This window comes from Talpa europaea (genome assembly GCF_964194135.1).
Source record: "Talpa europaea genome assembly, chromosome: X".
Classification (NCBI taxonomy): Eukaryota; Metazoa; Chordata; class Mammalia; order Eulipotyphla; family Talpidae; genus Talpa; species Talpa europaea.
In genome coordinates, this window is record NC_140081.1 from 95,892,318 (window position 1) to 95,910,817 (window position 18,500).

The window sequence follows — 18,500 nt, forward strand, 5'->3', positions numbered from 1 at the left end:
GATGAAACCGCCAGGAGACCCCAAAAAAGGATGGGGCCCAGAGAGGTGGTCGGAAGGTGAATACGCACAGATTTGGGGAGAATGACGCCTCTGCAAAGAGCAGATAAATTCCACACCCCTTCCCACACCCCCTGCCCTATAGCTGTGCCCCTCTGGCTCTTCCTGAGTCATTCTTTGCTAATGAATCAGCCAGCTCCCAATTGCTGGAGCCGACCAGCAAGTTCATGGAGCCTAATGACGGTGCCAAGTGCACCTGGAGCTTACACCTCGCACTTCCAGCCCTTCGGCCGGGGACAGGTGGACGGCTGCATTTGTGACTAGTGTTGGGCACAGGGGACTGAGCCTGTAGCACGTGCTGCCCCGCTCCACCGGGTGGCACCAGAATTGAGTGACACTACAGCCCACCCCGGGGCATGTCCCCCCCAGACAGGAGCGAGCAATCTGGTGCAGGGGACAAGTTGTTTCTAAAGTGACTTTCTTTTGCACACAAGGGTATGTGTCTGTAATTGTGAAACACAGCTCTAGGGGGGCAGTGGCCGTGCTAGGATGGGCCAGCAGAGGACCGGCCGTCACTGTGGGGTCTCACCCGCGCACCCCTGCAAGACCACTCAGGCTCAGGCAACAGCAGGCTTTATTGAACAAACTGGGGAAATAAAATCTCTAAGGCTGTCTCCCCCCCAGACCGTGTCCTCATTGTCCAGAATCCCAAACTAAAGGCCACTACTCCCAGGTGGGCCATCCTGCCCAGGAGGGCCTGGAGCCTAGGGCAGCCAGAGGCAGCAGGCCAGGGTTCAACTCACGGTGGCAGCTGGGGCACCCACAGCGGGGCACTGAGACATGATGCAGCCCCAGCCTGAAGGTCACGGTGAGCAGCACCAGACACTGGACCGGACAGCAGCGGAGGCAGCTCTTTGAGACTCCAGCCCCCAGGGCCTACACTGCTCTCCCCAGGCAGTGGCAGCGACTAGAGCGAGTCAGCCTTCTGCTCCCTGCATTGGCTTCTCTCTTCTGAGGTGAGCTGCTGGAAGCGTGTTTCTCCTTTCCGGAGGCTGGGTACAAGGCACGAGGAGTCTGGGTGGACCCCAAGCTGGCTCCTGCACTGCTTTACATTCCCTCCTAGGGTCCCCCACCCTAGATGGCACTTCCTCATGGGACCATTCAACCCAGCTGGTGCCCAAGGGAGAGACTGCCCATGGGCAGCAACTTTTAGCCACGTTTTTCTAGTGGTTCCCGCCCCTTACTGCAGGTCCCTGCTAGGATTTGCAGATGATCAGTCCAAGCCTGTGGCTCCCGATCCTGACTGCTGCGCCTCCACTCTGCACAGAGGTGGGAAGGTGACCCCACGCACATGCACCTGCTCCCGCCATCCTCATTCCTGGGGCGGCTCTGGAGGCTGTGACGGCCCATCATAGCATCCTTTTGCACACCCTGCCATGACTTTCGAGCCAGCACCTCAGTTGGCCAGAATTCCTCACTGGTGGATGACCCCAACCTTTATTCCCACAGAGGATCCCTGTTGTTGAACTGCGACTGCATTTGCACTTGATGGTGAACACCCAGCAGGCCAGCGGTGTGCTAGGCCGGAGGTGGCCTCCTGGTTCTGGGGCACCAGGTGGCAGGTGGCCCCATCACTAGGCAGAAGCCAGGTGGGGGCCCTGTGGGAAGCATTGTCCAGGGGCAGAGCCAGGGCGCAGGAAGTGAGGTCGAAGCAGGGGAGTCCTGCCCCTCCAACCCGTTCCTGCCCCTGGTGCTGGCACTTCAGTCTTCACCATCCATCCCTGCATTTTCCACCACCCATGCAGCCTGGCACACGTCCTGGGTGTCACGGCGTCCCAGGTGGGAAGCGGGGTAAGGGTGACTGGGCGTGGGAAAGCTGGCAGCAACAAGAGGGCAGCGAGTGCCAAGAAGGAGGACCCTGGCAGCAGTGTGGGTCTCTGCTGGGGGAAAAGACCGAAACGTCTAGGCCAAAGTGTCTCCTGAGGGCCTCGCCGGTGGCGCAGCGGTTGAGCGCTGGGTTGCGAAGCTGCCCGCGGTCTCTGGCAGTGCCGGTTCTGTAACAGGGTGGTCCCCAGGAAAGGGGGAGGTTCCCTGCCCCACCCAAGGGAGGGTGGAGCTGAGCAGGAAGAGGAGAAGCTGCAGAAGAGACTGAGGAAGGAAGCAGGATGGAGCCAGGAGACCTGGAGGAGGCGCGTGGAGCCTAGAGACACGTGAAGAAACTGCGCTTGTCTTTTGGTCGTGGACCGGGTGACACAGATGTGGGTGAGACCCGTGGGGAGGCGACAATGGCAGCTTTTAACTTGATTTTGATTTTGCTCTTTTCCCTCCAGACTTGTCTGGTTATTTCTGATACTTTTCTGTGGGTCCCCACTGGAAGATGCTTTAGACCTGTGGCAGGCTTTGGGGCCTTGCTGTGGGCCGATCCCATATGGATGGACTTTTACCCACGAGGGGACGGGTCACTTTGGGTGTTTGATTTAGAAACTAGACTCTTTGCCTTTCCTGTATTGTTTCCTAGTTGTATTAAAGTTCCTTCCCATTAAAGTCTCCTATGTTTTGTGTTGATGCGGCGGATGGCAAAACCCATTTAGAATAGGCAGGTTTGCGGGGTTTGGGCTGCCCCTCTCCCTGTCCTATAACAGTTCGATCCCCAGCTGCTCCCCGGCCACCAGAGGAGGGTCCCACATGGCGCACAGACCTCTCCTGCCGCCCGCTGCTCCCCTCAGCAGTGTCCTTCGGTCCTTCTGCCTGCTCTGCTCCCCGCTCTGGCTCTGGTGAATTCTCTCACCCTCCCGCGCTTCTGACTGTACCCAGTGCTTGTATAAACAAAACAAATACATAAATAAATAAAAATACATGCCTTTAAAAAAAAAAACAAACAAAGTGTCTCCTGAATAAGAAGTGAAAAGCCTTACAAATCACTCACACTTAAAACAACTATGCACTGAGACCAAGTGTGTTTTCTCCAATAGCGCACGCCTCCTTCAGTCGTGGCAAATCAGTCAGGCAATCCAGCCTCCGAGCAAGCCAAGGAAAGACACGAGGATAGCCGTTGCTGAGGAAACAGTTGACAAAATCCCACCCCAATTCATGACAAAAACTCTCACCAAGAGCCACCCCGGTGGCGCAGTGGGTTGAGCGCAGCGCGGTGAAGCTGTCCGTAGCCTCTGCAGCACGGGTTCGATCCCAGGTCGGCCAGGGAGAAACCCACATGGCCCATGGCGCAGCAGACCTCTCCTGACTCGCCCGCTGCTCCCCTCAGCAGTGGATTTCAGTCAGTCTGCCTGTTCTGTCCCCACTCTGTCTCTGGTGAATTCTCTCACCCCTCCCCCATGCTTCCTCTGGCCTGTACCCCAGTTCTTGTATGCATAAATAAACAAATCTTTAAAAAAAAAGTTTTGACAGACTTTGTAAAGGTTCCTGGTTCTGAGTTTTGGTTTGGGGAATATTTTTTTATTACTGCTTCAATTTTCCTTTTTTTTTTTTTTAAAGATTTATTTATTTATGGGCCTCCCCTGGTGGCGCAGTGGTTGAACTCTGGGCTGTGAAGCTGCCCGCAGCCTCTGCAGGGCCAGTTTGATCCCCGGCCGCCAGACAGGGTCCGGCATAGCACGCAGACCTCTCCTGCCGCGCCCGCTGCTCCCCTTAGCGGTGTGTTTCGTCAGTCTGCCTGTTCTGTCCCCCGCTCTGGCTCTGGTGAATCCTCTCACCCTCCAGCGCTTCTGACTGTACCCGGTGCTTGTATAAATAAATAAATAAATAAATAAATAACTCTTTAAAAAAAAAACCCAAACAAATAAATAAATTCTTTTAAAAATTATAAACAAACAAATAAATAAAAATAAATAAATAAATCTTTTAAAAAGCTCTCTTAATAAATAAATAAACCTTAAAAAATAAATAAGCAAATAAATAAATCTTTTAAAAATTATAAACAAATAAATAAATAAATAAATAAAAATAAATAAATAAATCTTTTTAAAAAGATTTATTTATTTATTTATACGAGCACCGGGTACAGTCAGAAGCGCTGGAGGGTGAGAGAATTCACCAGAGCCAGAGTGGGGGACAGAACAGGCAAACTGACGAAATACACCGCTGAGGGGAGCAGCGGGATCGGCAGGAGAGGTCTGCGTGCTATGCGGGACCCTCGCCGGCGGCCGGGGATCAAACTGGCGCTGCAGAGGCTGCGGGCAGCTTCGCAGCCCAGCGCTCAACTGCTGCACCACCCAGGAGGCCCATTAAATAAATAAATCTTAACAAAAAATTGTCTTATTAAAAAAAGATTTATTTATTTATGCATACAAAAGCTGGGGTACAGGCCAGAGATGTGGGGGGTGAGAGGATTCACCAGAGACAGAGTGGGGAACAGAACAGGCAGACTGACTGAAATACACTGCTGACGGGAGCAGCGGTGAGACACGAGGGATCTGCTGTACCATGTGGGTCACCTCCCTGGCCAGGGATCGAACTCGAGCTGCAGTGGCTGCGGACAGCTTCATAGTGCTGTGCTTAACCCCTTGAGCCACCAGGGAAGCCCTATTACTGCTTCAATTTTCACGATGTCATCGATTTATTCAAGACTTCTGTTTCTTCCTGGGTTAGTCTTAGAAGATCATATTGACCTAGAAACATGCCCATTTCTTGAAGGTCAAAGAATTTAGTGGAGTAATCTCTTCTGATCCTTTGTACTCTGTGCTATCTGTGAAGATTTCTCCCCTCTCAGCTGTGATTCTGTTTAATAATGATTTCTCTCTTTTCTTTGTTACCTTTGCTCAAGGTCTAGCCTTTCTTTTTTTTACATTTTAAAAAGACAGATTTACTAGGAAAAAGAGAAAGGAAAAGAGACACCTGCAGAGTCACAGGTGGGCAGGGGAGCTGCCTATTTTGTTTTCTATTTGGTGAAGCGCTAACTCTTAGTTTCATTGATATTTGGTGTAACTTTTTAATCTCTATCTTGTTGGTTTCTGCTTGTATTATTATTCCCTTCCTTCTCTTTACCAGTGGCCTTCTGAAGCTTCCACCATGCTGCTAGCTAGGACACAACACCACGACCGACAGGATCTGCCACATGCTCTGAGCCATAGACTATCCAATGATGGGTTTCTTCTCATGGCCAGAGCAGAAGGGTCTGGAAGGCAGAGTTGAGGTAGGGAATGGCATCTTGCACAGTCAGCTGACTACCCTGACTTTATGACTCAACCTCACGAGTCGGGGTGTGGCTGACAAAGGCGAGAGGCTGGTCCCACCGACTGGGGACTGAGAGCCACTGGACCATGTCTAGCTCCTCCAGTTGCCCTACCGGCCACTGTCACTGCAGGAGACACCGGCAAAGCAGGTGACAAAGGATTCAACCATCTGAAGCTTACCGAGTCACGCCCCCATCCCCTGCACAGCCTGTCCCCATCAGAAGGGGGTGTTATTAACAAGGAACATTTGTGCAGCCAATTGTATTGAACACATTTGACCAGTGAAACATTGTGAAATATCTTAAAACAATCCTATGGTCAAGGCAGCTGGGGTGGGGCTGAAATGGAACCAAGGGGAGGGGAGGGGAGGGTGGGCCTTGTCTGCCTCTTCAGAAGGGCACACAGAGATGCTGCTGAGCCTTCCGTTCAGCGTGGCTTTCTCTGTTTATTTCTCCAGCGCGTCCCTGGAGTCCAATAACCATGTAGCTTTGTGTCGTGCTGTGGAAGGAAGTGAGGGATGAGCCATAAACAAGGGGGAGGCCTGCCCTTGACCTTCCCTAACCCGAGCGCACACACAACTCATTTGTTCTCGCTTCCTCACCGTCTCACTTCTATCACAGTCATTCTTAGCCTGTCCTTTACTGAGCGCACAAGCCCCAAGCCCCTTCCAATACATGCTATTTGGGGTTGACAGAAGAGTTTGTTGCTTTTGCTCGTTAACGGTGTCTCTAAGTGATAAAAGTCCAAGTAGGCCAGCCTCCGGCGGGATCACCCGGCCCGGGCTATCTGAATGGAAGGAGACAACGGCGAGGAGGAGCCTGGTGCTTGCGGTGGGGCCGGAACCGCTGCCATGAGCTGAAGTGCGGTGCTTGCCCGGCCTCTTCCTGGAGGCGGCAGAGCATGTTAGGGTGCTGCGGGGGCTTGTCCAGCATGTGAGGGAATCACAGCTCAGGTCTCTGGAATTTGGGGTAAAAATATAGGTAAGGCCTAGATACTCACACTTGCTTTAGTCCTCCGTTGAAACGCAAGCTGGCTGTGTAATCCAAGCCACCTGAACACCTCAGTGCCACACTGTTAGCTGATATCGAGTGGAGTCGGCCATGAGCAGCAGCGAGCCATTGTGGGCAGTGTGGCCCACAGTGTGGCCTGGAACAGCAGTCTGCACTTCCTTACACAGTTCAACACCGTCTCAGGCTATTACCCCTATGGCCTGGCCTGAGTCTGATCCCCGGCCAGGGAGCTGACCCAGGGGGTGCAACAGACCCTCCATGCTGCTCCCCGCAGCAGTGCATTTCAGTCAGTCTGACTTTTCTGCTCCCCACTCTGTCTCTGGTGAGCCCTCTCACCCCTGGACCTCTGACCTACACTCTAGCTCTTGTATGCATAAATAATATATTTTTTTTTAAAAAAGAAAGTTCGACATGGAGTTGGAACGCGACGAGGCGAGAGGGGTGGAGGCTGCAGAAAACAATGCCATCCATGGAGCCTCCCTGGTGGTGCAAGGGTTTAAGATGCAACCTATAAAGTTGTCTGCAGCCACTGTAACACAAATTCGATCCCCGGCCAGGGAGTTACCCACATGGCGCAGCAGACCTCTCCTGTCTCGCCCGCTGCTCCCCCTCAGCAATGGATTTCAGTCAATCTGCCTGTTCTGCTCCCCGCTCTGTCTCTGGTGAATCCTCTCACTCCCGGCACCTCTGGCCTGTACCCCAGCTCTTGTATGCATAAATAAATTAAAAAAAAAAAAGAAACCAATGCCGTCTGGCCGTACAGTGGAGTGTGAGTCAGACAGCACGCCGTGTGGAGGTGACAAATGGAGCAGCAGTGAATGCCCCACTTGCGTGCAATGGCCAGAACAGGCAAGTCTAGGGAGGCAGAAAAGCAGTCAGAGGGATGCTGGTGACATTAGGCTTCCAACCTGCCAGCTCTGCAGACGTCGGACAGGAGATATTGTGGAGTGGGGAGTCGACCTGGGGACAGTTGGCATAACTGTGTGAACCGTCCTGGTGATTTTGGTGCAAGCCTCCAAGAAAGGCCAGAGCAACCTCAGCAGGTGAGGAAGAGGAGCTTTTCATGTTGGGGTGTGAAGGTCCGTGGGGCCTCTGGGTTGAGAAGGCAGAGATTCAATCAACAGACACTTGAATGTGCACATCTTGAAGGAGCAGAGCACAGGGCAGTGACTTAATAGCCACAATGTCTACATAAGGTAACAGTGTTGTGAAGAGGGAGACAATAAACAAGGTCCCTTCCCTTCTCAGGGGAGGAAAAGGGGGTGTCCCCAGTCGTGACTTTCAAGAGGCAGGGGGCAGCAGGGCTGTGAGCAAGGGCAGGAATGAGAGAAAATGGTCGCAGAAAGAGAATCAGATGGAAACCGTTTTTTGAAAAGGTCACAGTGGCATGGTTCAGGGGTTAAGACACTTGCTGGGTGGTCACTCTTCACCCCACAAAAGATGGAAAGGCAGTGCAGGGCTCTGTGCGGAGGAGGCACAGGTCCTGACAACGGGGGGGATGGCTTTTCTGTCCAGAAGACACTACTTGGAGAAAGCAGAAGCAGCGGAACCTGCAGGAGGCCCCTGGGCAAAGCAGGGGCCCTCAGGAGGGCAGGACTGCCTGGGAGCGCCGAGGCACCGCCGAACCCAATCTGTCCTGAGAACCAAGTCGAGAGGCTTTGCTACGAGAGCAATGAGAGCAATGAGCTCCCAGGGAGCAAGAGGAAGGCTGGAGCGGCCGCATGGGTCAACGGCTGCGACCTGTGCAGCCCAGTGGCGCCCAGGAAGCAGCAGCAAGTGACAGGGAAGCGACAAGGTGGGTGGCTGGGTGGGTTGGCCGCGGTAAGTTCACGTCATTGCCACCCCGGCGGGAAGCAGCATAAACTCCACACGGGCGGGAAAGAGCCGCGTTTTTTGGCACCGCGCGAAGAAAGTGGAAACGCCCTCCGGCTGCGCGGAGCGCGCGGTGAGGGAAGCACGGCCGTCCGGGGTCGTCCACGGCGGCTGTTACAGGACGCGCGGCGGCCGCCCTCTCGGGCGGGGCGGACCAGAGCGTGACGGAAGCCGGGAGCGACGGCTGGGGCGGGAGGCGCCCCTTCCGGGTCACGCGGGCGCGGCCGCCTGCACCTGGCGCCCGGGTCGGTGCCGGCGGGAGTCCGCCCGGAAGCCGCGCCGCTCTACGCCGAGTGAGCGCCTTCCGTCCGCGGCGTCGCTGCGCGCCCTCCCCCACTGGGCGGGGCCAGCCCGCCAGCGCCGGCCGTCGTGCTCCCTTGGCCCGGCTGGCCCCGCCCCGGGCCCGCCCCGGCCCCGCCCTCAGCCCGCGCCCCGCCCACGGCCGCGACGGCGCTCCCCGGGGGCGGTGCGAGACCGCGGCGCAGGCGCCGACGCGCAGCCGTCATGCCGAGCCGGCCAATGAGCGGACGCCGGAGGCTTGCGCGCGCCGGGGCTCGGCCGGCGTGGCCCCGCCCCGGTCCGCGGCGCACGCACCGGGCGGCGCACACCTAGGCGGGGCCAGCGGCGCGGCCTGACGGCGCGGCGGCGGCACCGTTTTCTCGGCTCGGGCCCACGCGGCGCGCACGCTGTGCGGGGCATCATGGCGGACGAGGAAGGTAGGAGCGCCCCCGCCGGCTCGGGGGCCGCGGCGGGGGGCGCGGCGACGGCGCGCGGGGCGCCTCGGCCGTTGGCCGGCCTTGGCTTGAGCGGCACGGGGGCGGCGGGCAAGGGAGAGGCCCATGCGGTGGCGAGGCGCCACAGGCCCGGGCCCCCAGCCGCTGCAGAGATCCTCGGGGCCCCGATCGCGGTCGGAAGACGTCGGCCACGCCGGGCCCGCGCCTCGCTTGAAGACCTAGTCGGCCCTGTGCCACCGCGGTCCGCGCCCTCCATGCGGGGACTGAGAGCGGGTCTTTCAGGCGGGGAAGGGGCCGAGGGGTGCGGGCCGAGGGTCCCCAGCCTTCTAGACGCCGCAAGACGGCCGGCACAGTCAAGGACTCGAGTCGCAGACTTTTCGGCCCGCAGGCCAGCGCCGGGACCGCGGGTTTTGGCCCCGCCACGGCCACGTGGTGCACCAGGATGCTGGGACACGTGCAGGCGCGGCTGGCCTCCTCGCCGGGTTCGCCCAGGAGTTGCCAGCAGACCTTCCCCGCCACCGCCCAGCTCTCCGCCTCACTGTTAAGCTCCTTGCCCTGTATTTTTGCGGGAAATGCCCAATCGCCGTGTTTGTCTTTTCTTTAGTCTTTATCTTGCCAAAGAAGCATAAGAAGAAAAAGGAGCGGAAGTCCTTGCCAGAAGAAGACGTAGCGGTGAGTAGGGAAGTCTTTTGTTTTGCAGGACCGAAAGGGGCATAGGTGACAGGTGACTGGAAAGGTGCTGAAGGACTGGCTGGGGTTTGCTGGGGGCTGCTGAGTGGGCGCAAGCCCGGCAGCCTGTGTGGACCCACAGCTATAACCTCAGTGAAACTGTCCCCCCACCCCCCATAGTTGTAGCTATCTCCGAGGCACCACATTGGGGCTTCTTCCATCAGGCCCCATTCCCTCTCCCCTGGAGTTCTCAGGCAGGAGGCGTGGACTGCCTTGTTTTTCACTGCGGTGCAGATGGACCACAGGGAGGCGGGCAGGACGTCTAATGGCCGTTTCTGTTCTTTGGAAGGAAATCCAACATGCCGAAGAATTTCTTATCAAACCTGAATCCAAAGTGGCGCAGTTAGACACATCTCAGTGGCCCCTGTTGTTAAAGGTAGGTGTTTTGCCTCAGGCCGGTGCGAGGCCCTTGCAGCCAGCATGGCTCACTGGTCTTCAGTGCTGCCTGCCTTGTGGAGGAAGTGCCTGCTGATGGTCAAAAGCTGTGTTTCTCCAGGCTTCTCAGACCAAGAATATTTTATTTATTTTTTAAAAAAAGATTTATTCATACAAGCACCGGGTACAGTCAGAAGCGTGGGATGGTGAGAGAATTCACCAGAGCCAGAGCGGGGAACAGAACAGACAGACCGACGAAATACACTGCTGAGGGGAGCAGGGAGCGCCGCAGGAGAGGTCTGCGTGCCATGTGGGACCCTCGCCCGGGGGCCGGGGATCGAACTGGCACTGCAGAGGCTGTGGGCAGCTTCGCAGCCCAGCGCTCAATCGCTGCACCACCAGGGGAGGCCCAAGAATATTTTATTTTTAAGTATATATTTATGCATACAAGAACTGCGGGATATGCTAGAGGTACTAGGAGTGAGGACTCACTAGAGACAGTGGAGAGCAGAACAGGCGGATCCACTGGAATACACTGCTGAGGGAAGCAGTGGGCGAGACAGGAGACGTCTGCTGTGCCATGTGGGTAGCTCCCTGGCCGGCTGTGGATTGAACTCAAGCTGCAGTGACTGCAGATAGCTTTGTAGGTTGTCTTTTTTTTTTTTTTTAAGATTTATTTATTTATACAAGAAGCGGGGTGCAAGCCAGATGCGCGGGAGGCTGAGAGGATTCACCAGAGACAGAGCGGGGAACAGAACAGGCAGATTGATGAAATACACTGCTGAGGGGAGCAGCAGGCAAGACAGGAGAGGTCTGCTGCGCCATGTAGGACCCTCGCCGGCCGGCATCGAACTGGCGCTGCAGAACTGTGGACAGCTTCACAGCGCTGCCCTCAACTGCCTGCGCCACCGGGGCGGGGGGAGGGGGGGCTGTAGGTTGTGTCTTAACCCCTTGCACCACTAGGGAGGCCCAAAGGACCCTTTTGTCTTCATTTCCAGCATACCTATCACCATTGTAGAAAACAAAGCGTCAGAACGAGTAATTGCAGACTAAACCATTTCGGGGGTCCCACATGGAGGGGGACTGCCCGGTGCTTGAGACCAGGGGGCTGAGGAGACATACCACTTAAGTCAGGCGGTGTGTCACCTGGGGCCGGTTGGTTAACTTTTCTGTTTGCTGGGGATACTTTTTCTTAGGTGAGCTGAGGGCTGTGGGAGGTAATTCAGTGTCTGGTAGGTAATGGCCTGTGGAATCACTGGCTGTTGGACTGGGTGGTTCACTGGTGAGTTGAGGTCTCACAAATGATTTGCTGTGCGTTAACTCAGACTGGGAGGGAAGGTTGGGGTAGAAAAAGTTGCTGACACACCCATCGGCAAAAGCGTTTCACTGAATGAACTGAAGTGAAAGGAGGAGGTTTGCTTATATAATTCAACACAGCGGAGCGGCTGTTTGGCCAGCTCGTGCTTTCTAGAAGTCTGTGCTTCTCTGTTGTAGGACACTGGAATCAGGCAAGGTCGTCACTAGGCTTGGGAGTTACCAAGATACTGCTGTTTGTGGCAACAGGATAAGGCTAAACTGGGTGATGAGAAGGATGGATTCAGTTAAGGGTGCTTTTTCAGGCTGGGGGTCAGCTGGGGAAAGGAGTGGGCAGGGGAAGGAGTGGGCAGGGGAAGGAGCAGGCATGAGAAGGGCAGGGCTGGCAGCCTCTGGAGCAGGAGCCGGCGAGTCACCCTTGTGCTAATATCTGTGCTGGACCCTCTGTTCTGTACCAGAGGTCGAGGCTGACAGTCCCCTGAGGGTCCCTGGACGGGTGATCAGGTTTGTCTTATTCTGGGGTGGGGGGTAGTCGTTGCACGTACGGCAGCTCGGTCTGTTGTAGCAGGTGATGACCACCTAACAGCGAAACCCCACTTTACACACCGGAAGGGTAGCCGTGTCACGGTTGGCCGTCGTGTCCGCTCTGGTCTCATGTCACAATGGTTTACTGAGTTTGCTTGGTGTTGTGTCATTGCTTCCTAGAACTTTGATAAGCTAAACGTAAGGACGACACACTATACACCTCTCCCTTGTGGTTCAAATCCTCTGAAGCGGGAGATTGGGGACTATATCCGGTAAGTGTTGGGACCCAGCCTGTCTCAGACCCTTGTCCTAAGCGCTTGGGCCTGTGTTGATGAGTCTCACAGGAGGAAGCACCAGCGGCACAGCCATTGTCTTCCATTTCAGGACCGGCTTCATCAATCTCGACAAGCCCTCCAACCCCTCTTCCCACGAGGTGGTGGCCTGGATCCGACGGATACTTCGGGTGGAGAAGACAGGACACAGCGGCACTCTGGACCCCAAGGTGACCGGCTGCTTGATCGTGTGCATTGAAAGAGCCACGCGCCTGGTGAAGTCCCAGCAGAGCGCAGGTATGTGGCAGAGGCGGCTCATCGGACCGCTGCCTGTGGCTCCGGAAGTGACCACATCCGCTTCGGCCTTCTGTCCCCGTGTGAGCCCGGTGGCAAAGCTGGTCCTGGGGGCCTCCTCAAGGGCCCTCCTTGTTTGCATTTGGGGAGCTCTTGGCCTGGCCAGGCTCTGCACCTGGTACTGTGACTGTTCCTGTCACAACCCCAGTGCTGGGACACTCAGCCCTGTGAGATAGGCCTAACACAGGGCGCTGAAGCAAGGGCAGCTGGCCTTGCTGCCGCATGTGCGGGGAGTCATGTGGGCCTGTGAGAAGCACAGCAAAGCCAGCGGCTGCCCCTGACCACTCTTGTCATCTTTCAGGCAAAGAGTACGTGGGGATTGTCCGGCTGCACAATGCTATTGAAGGGGGGACCCAGCTTTCTAGGGTGAGTGTGCTGTAGGGTGGGGGGGCGGGGCAGCCTTGGACCCCTTGCGTCTCTGAGCCCCCATACATCTGGAGACAGGCGACGGCAGATGGTAGTGGCGGCCGTGTCTCCCTGGCCGAGGGTTCTGGTCGGCGCTGTGCATCTCTGGTGCTGAAGACGGATGCAGAGGTGGCAGGGGCGTCTTACATCAGGAGTGACTTCAAGAGTACTCGTGTCCTTAAACTCCCAGGGGCGCCCTTCTGTCTGGCTTGCCAGTCCACACAGCATCTTTCTTTTGGTTTCAGGCTCTAGAAACTCTGACGGGCGCCTTATTCCAGCGCCCCCCACTCATCGCAGCGGTGAAGCGGCAGCTCCGCGTGCGGACCATCTATGAGAGCAGGATGGTCGAGTACGACCCTGAGAGGAGACTAGGTGGGTCCTGAGGCGGGGAGGAGCCAAGGCAGCGTGGCACACAGGGCCAGAGAACGCGTTCTTGAGAATTCTGTTAAAAGGAGAGGCCTTGGGTCCATGGTGTGGCGTGGCCTATGTCTTGTCACTGGCTCTGTGTTCCCATCCAGTGACGTGTCTGCTCTGCAAAACACATACTTTCCCGTCCTAGGAATCTTCTGGGTGAGCTGTGAGGCTGGCACCTACATTCGCACGCTGTGTGTGCACCTGGGCCTGTTACTGGGGGTTGGCGGACAGATGCAGGAGCTTCGGCGGGTCCGTTCTGGAGTCATGAGCGAGAAGGTACGTACGCTGGGTGGGCGGCGCCTGCAGGGCCTTGCTTCCTTTTCCGCGTGAGGCTGTGTCCAAAGTGTTGAGTCCAGTTCAGGGCAGCTTCCCTGTTCTGCTAATTGAACTTTGGGACATGAACCCTGGGCTCGGATTGGTGATGGGAGAGAAGGTCCATTCTCTGTTCGTTCACCTCCTGGCCTACAGTCTGTCGGTGAGTTCGGGAGCCAGAGAAGGTTCTGGAGACCTGACTCGAGTCATTCCAGTCTGGCTAGTCGGGGTCTGCTGGGCCACCACAGCTGTGGTGACACGGAGCGACTCTGAGCCTGACTCTTTCCAGGACCACATGGTGACGATGCACGACGTGCTGGATGCGCAGTGGTTGTATGACAACCACAAGGATGAGCGCTACCTGCGGCGTGTCGTGTACCCGCTGGAGAAGCTGCTGACGTCGCACAAGCGGCTGGTCATGAAAGACAGCGCGGTAGGTTGTGGCTAAGTCCTGTCGGGGCAGCGTGTGCGCACTCAGGCCCTCATTGCGCTTCGAGCCAGAGCTTGCCGTTTGCGCTCGAGTCTGCCTTAAGGTGGATGGTTCTGTTTCTGGTTTCGGAGATTGGACCCTGCGGTCTGTTCATGTTGCTAATGTAAACTAACTCTCATTAAAAACAAATGTCCTGAATTAAAAGTAGAAGTTTAATGTCAGGCGTGATTCCATCTCAGAAAAAGGCAAGTGAATTAAATGTTTGCTCAGTTCTCCCAGAGCATGAGGTGCAAGGAACGGCTCGTGAGATTTGCCCTCGCTTGGCCCGGTTCTGCATGTGCCTGAGAAACTTGTTTTATTTACATTATTGCTCTAAAAGGGACTTTTGTTGAGACTAAAAAGTTGAGAGTAGCTGGGCCTCCCTGTGGCCTAGGGATTGAGTCTCAGGCTGTCACCTCCACAGCCTGAGATCGCCATCCAGGGAGCTGGCCCACGTGGTGCAGCAGACCCCCATCTTGCCTGCTGCTCTCCTCAGCAGTGTGCTTCAGTAGATCTGCCTGTTTCCCACTCTGTCTCTGGGAATCCTCCCCCTACCCCCCACCAACACCCCAGTTCTTCTGTGCATAAGTAAATAAATCTTTAGGAGAAAAGTCCAGACTAGAGGATTTCAGAGAGAAAATAGCAATTCTATAGGAGCGGCAGTGAAGGGGCCACGTTACAGTCACATCAGTCGTAGCGGCTGAAAGCACCGCCACAAGGCTGCGCTTATTGGGCCTGTTGCCTAAGTCTGTTAGCTGAGTGGCGTTGTTCCTGGAGGAGTCCTTGAGGATTTAAGAGTGTGCTTAATTACTTCACTTTGCATTTCTTCTCTAGTGGTGATTTAGTAAATTTCCAGGTAGTGCAGAATTTTTTAAATTTTTACTTTTTTCTTTTTTTATCATTTTTTTGAAAAGATTTGTTTATTTATGCATTCAGGAACTGGGGTACAGGCCAGAGGTTTGGGGGTGGTGAGAGGATTCACCATCAGTGGGGAACAGAACAGGCAGATTGACTGAAGTACACTGCTGAGGGGGCCAGTGGGCAGGTCAGGAGAGGTCTGCTGCGCCATGTGGGTAGCTCCCTGGCCAGGGATCAAACTCATGCTGCAGAGGCTGCGGATCGCTTCATAGGTTGTGTCTTAACCCCTTGTGCCACCCGGGGGGTCCCAATAGCTTTTTATTTCTACTGGGGAATTATGATTTGAAGATGTGATTTTTTTTTTTTAAGATTTATTTATTTTATGTGTATAAGAACTGGGGTACAGGGCCATAGGTGTGGGGGGTGAGAGGATTCACCAGAGACAGTGGGAAACAGAACAGACAGATTGAAATACACTGCTGAGGGGAGCAGCGGGCGAGACAGAAGTCTCTTGCCCTATGTGGGTAGCTCCCTGGCTGCAGAAGCTGCGGACAGCTTCATAGTGCTACGTCTTAACCCCTTGCGCCACCAGGGAGGCCCCGAGGATGTGATTTTTTAAAAATTAAGATGGTGTTTGCAGTAGAGACCTGATCAGTTTTTGTTCAGTGCTATGTAGCTACAATACAAAATACCCAAATTGGCGGATGTTGAATAATTATAGTTTGATCATATTCAAGTTTTCAGTAAAGTACTACAAAGGGTTGACAGATTATTGGGAGCATCAGTTTATAATACAAGACCGCAAGAAAAATTGAGAAGGTCCGATAGAACAAAGCACGATTGTTGAAAAAAATGAATCTCGTGTAGCAATGATATAAACGTGACATAGACCTTGGCCTTGGCTAAGTTTAAAGAGCAGGGGGCGTGTGGTCAGCAGCTCTAGGTGAGTGAAGCCAAGACAGGAGCAGGCCTGGACTTGCACGTCAGCCTGTGAATGCTGTGTGGCCTGGGTCTCCTGGCTCTGTCTTGGGGGTGAGCAGTAGCACGAGCACTGGCATGCTGTGACTGAGCCCCTTTATGTGCAGAGGGGGGCCCCCTCCCTGTCTACCTGTGTGGGGGTGGCATGGCTGAGAGCCATGGCTGAGCCTGAGCCTCCACGCTGCCCTCACCCAGGTGAACGCCATCTGCTATGGGGCCAAGATCATGCTCCCGGGGGTGCTACGGTATGAGGACGGCATCGAGGTCAACCAGGAGATCGTGGTCATCACCACCAAAGGAGAGGCTATCTGCATGGGTGAGCACGCCGGCTGGCGGGGGTCTTGTGCCTCCCGGGCTGTGTCTGGATGGAGCCGTGGCAAGCGAGTCCGGGAGCTGCTGGTCTCTGCAGTGGTGACTTGGCTGGGGGTCAGCTGCTCTCGCGAGGGGTGTGGGGGTATTCTGTTCCCTGTGTGTGCCACTCTGGCTGCCAGCCCCGGAGATGGCACCTGCCTGAGCTAAAAACAGGCATCTCAGCATTGGTGAACTTCCAGTGCTGTCTGGCCATGTTGAAGGAATGACTCATTGAACTTGTGGTGACGTCTTCGGGGAGCTGGAAAGTGTAGGCCCGGGGCAGTCCCTACTGGTATTTTTTGACTTGGCGAGTGGGACGGGACTTGCGAGGGTCCCTGCCTGCCCGGAGGGAGCCTCTGGGCGCCCCTCACCTGAGGTGGCAGCGCCGTGACTGCAGTGGCTATTGAAAAGCAGTGTGGGGCCTCCTCTGGTGGCGCAGTGGTTGAGCGCTGGGCTACAGCCTCTGCAGCACCAGTTCGTTCCCCAGCCGCCGGCGAGGGTCCCACAAAAAAAAGAAAAGAAAAGCAGTGTGAGGTGGTGGCGGGTGTCAGCGTCGTCTCTCCCTGCTGCCCGCAGCCATAGCCCTGATGACCACGGCGGTGATCTCCACCTGCGACCACGGGATCGTGGCCAAGATCAAGAGGGTGATCATGGAGAGAGACACCTACCCTCGGAAGTGGGGTTTGGGGCCGAAGGTGAGCGTGCAGTGAGCGTGCAGGCCGGCAGGTCCACCCGTCACTTCAGGTTCCTGTGTGATACAGGGGTGTGCCTCAAGGGCCCCCAGGGAATCTTGAGCCCACACTCGTGTGTAGGTGAAAGGGGGAGAATCCGTGGTGGCAAGAACTGTGCCCACTGTTGGCGTCGGAGGGAGCACATGAGGGGAACCGGGGGGGCCTTGTCGAGCCGGTGCGGGCGGATCCGGTTCTAACACACGCTTCCTGCCGGCTGGCCCACCAGGCGAGTCAGAAGAAGCTGATGATCAAGCAGGGCCTCCTGGACAAGCACGGCAAGGCCACGGACAGCACCCCTGCTGCCTGGACGCAGGAGTACGTCGACTACAGGTGAGGGCGAGTCAGCACAGGGGGGTCGGGGGGGGGCGGTGTGCGCCGAGCCGGACCATGTGAAGCGGGGCCCGTGAGGCAGACTTGACCCTTTTCTAGTCTGGCTCTCAGGACCCTGCGGGCTGTTTGCGAGCAGTAAGCGGCAGGCTCTTTCCTGGCCAGCGTCCCCCTTAGTGGCTCTAGCCATGCCAGATAGGGTCCCGGACCTGGGGCTGCAGCGCCCTGGGGGGAGCCGGGCCCCACGGACGATCCTGGCTTCTGCTCCCTTTCAGCGATTCAGCGAGGAGAGAGGCGGCGGCTGATGTGGTCAAAGCCCCATCGCTGGCAGCTGAGCAGGTGAAATCTGCAAAGGTGAGCGCTGTTCACGACGGGCTTCCGTGGGGCCTCGGGGTTAGTGTGGAGCAGCTGAGCTCACCGGAGACACACTCAGGCCGTGTGAGACCCGTGGGGCAGAGCTGGGCTCGGGCTCCCAAAGCCCAGAAACTGGTGTGCCTGCTCCGGCCTGCTCCCCGGGGGTCTGGGCGGGGCCTGCTGGCTGCAGGCAGGGTCTGTCAGGGTGGTGGTCCGCAGACCCGTGGGCCCACCTTTCTCAGCCGTCTTTGTCCAAGGGCTAACTGTTGCCTGTCTGGGCAGCGCAAGCGAGAGAGCGAAAGCGAGGATGCTGCTCCAGTGGCCCCACAGCCGCTCAGGAAGGAGAAAAAGAAGAAGAAGGACAAGAAGGCAAAGGCTGCGCCTGAGAGTGCAGATGGGCCTGGAGACGGGGTGCCAGGAGAGGGGGTACGTAGGACGTGTGGGTCTTGGGGGCGCGGGGGGTGGCATGGGGCTGCTGCTGCTACGGGCCTGGTGGCGAGCGCAGGACTGACCTGGAACCTCGGGACCTGGGGGCCCTGCTGCAGACCCAGGAGTGGCGGGGGCTCCTGCGGCAGACGTGTGCTCGCCCCCCTCCCCCCCCCCCCCGCAGGACAGCGACACCATGAAGAAGAAGAAGAAGAGAATAAAAGCGGAAGCGGTGTCTGACTAGCTGGGTCACCCGAGCAGCGACCAGCTACGAGGAGAAAGTCCAGCCTTATTGAGAGAACCGGTTCCTTTCTGCCAGGGCGCGCGAGGCGGGCCCGGGGCGGGCCGCTCCGGCGGTGTGAGTGACCGGTGTGGTCATCCCTCCCGTCCTGTTTTAAGGATGGGGGCGTGGAGGCGGCTCAGTGCCACTGACTTCTCTGCTCAGGAGTGGGGGCCTCACCCCAGTCTCAGCACTGCCGCCCCGCCCGCGCCCTCCCCCCGCAG

The 18,500-nt window shown here is 56.6% G+C and overlaps 1 protein-coding gene across 1 annotated transcript; it reads left to right on the top strand.

The window, feature by feature from the left end:
- Window positions 1-8,768: 8,768 nt before the first annotated feature.
- On the top strand, window positions 8,769-18,375 carry DKC1 (dyskerin pseudouridine synthase 1; the record flags this gene model as incomplete). Its single annotated transcript, XM_084258144.1, has 15 exons — window positions 8,769-8,784; window positions 9,407-9,474; window positions 9,821-9,907; window positions 11,926-12,017; window positions 12,130-12,314; window positions 12,673-12,737; window positions 13,022-13,148; window positions 13,336-13,466; window positions 13,792-13,935; window positions 16,003-16,123; window positions 16,735-16,853; window positions 17,116-17,219; window positions 17,492-17,570; window positions 17,853-17,996; window positions 18,181-18,375. The coding sequence occupies 15 exons, from the start codon at window positions 8,769-8,771 to the stop codon at window positions 18,238-18,240; spliced, it is 1,542 nt and encodes a 513-aa protein (XP_084114270.1). The 3' UTR covers window positions 18,241-18,375.
- Between the last annotated feature and the right edge of the window lie 125 nt (window positions 18,376-18,500).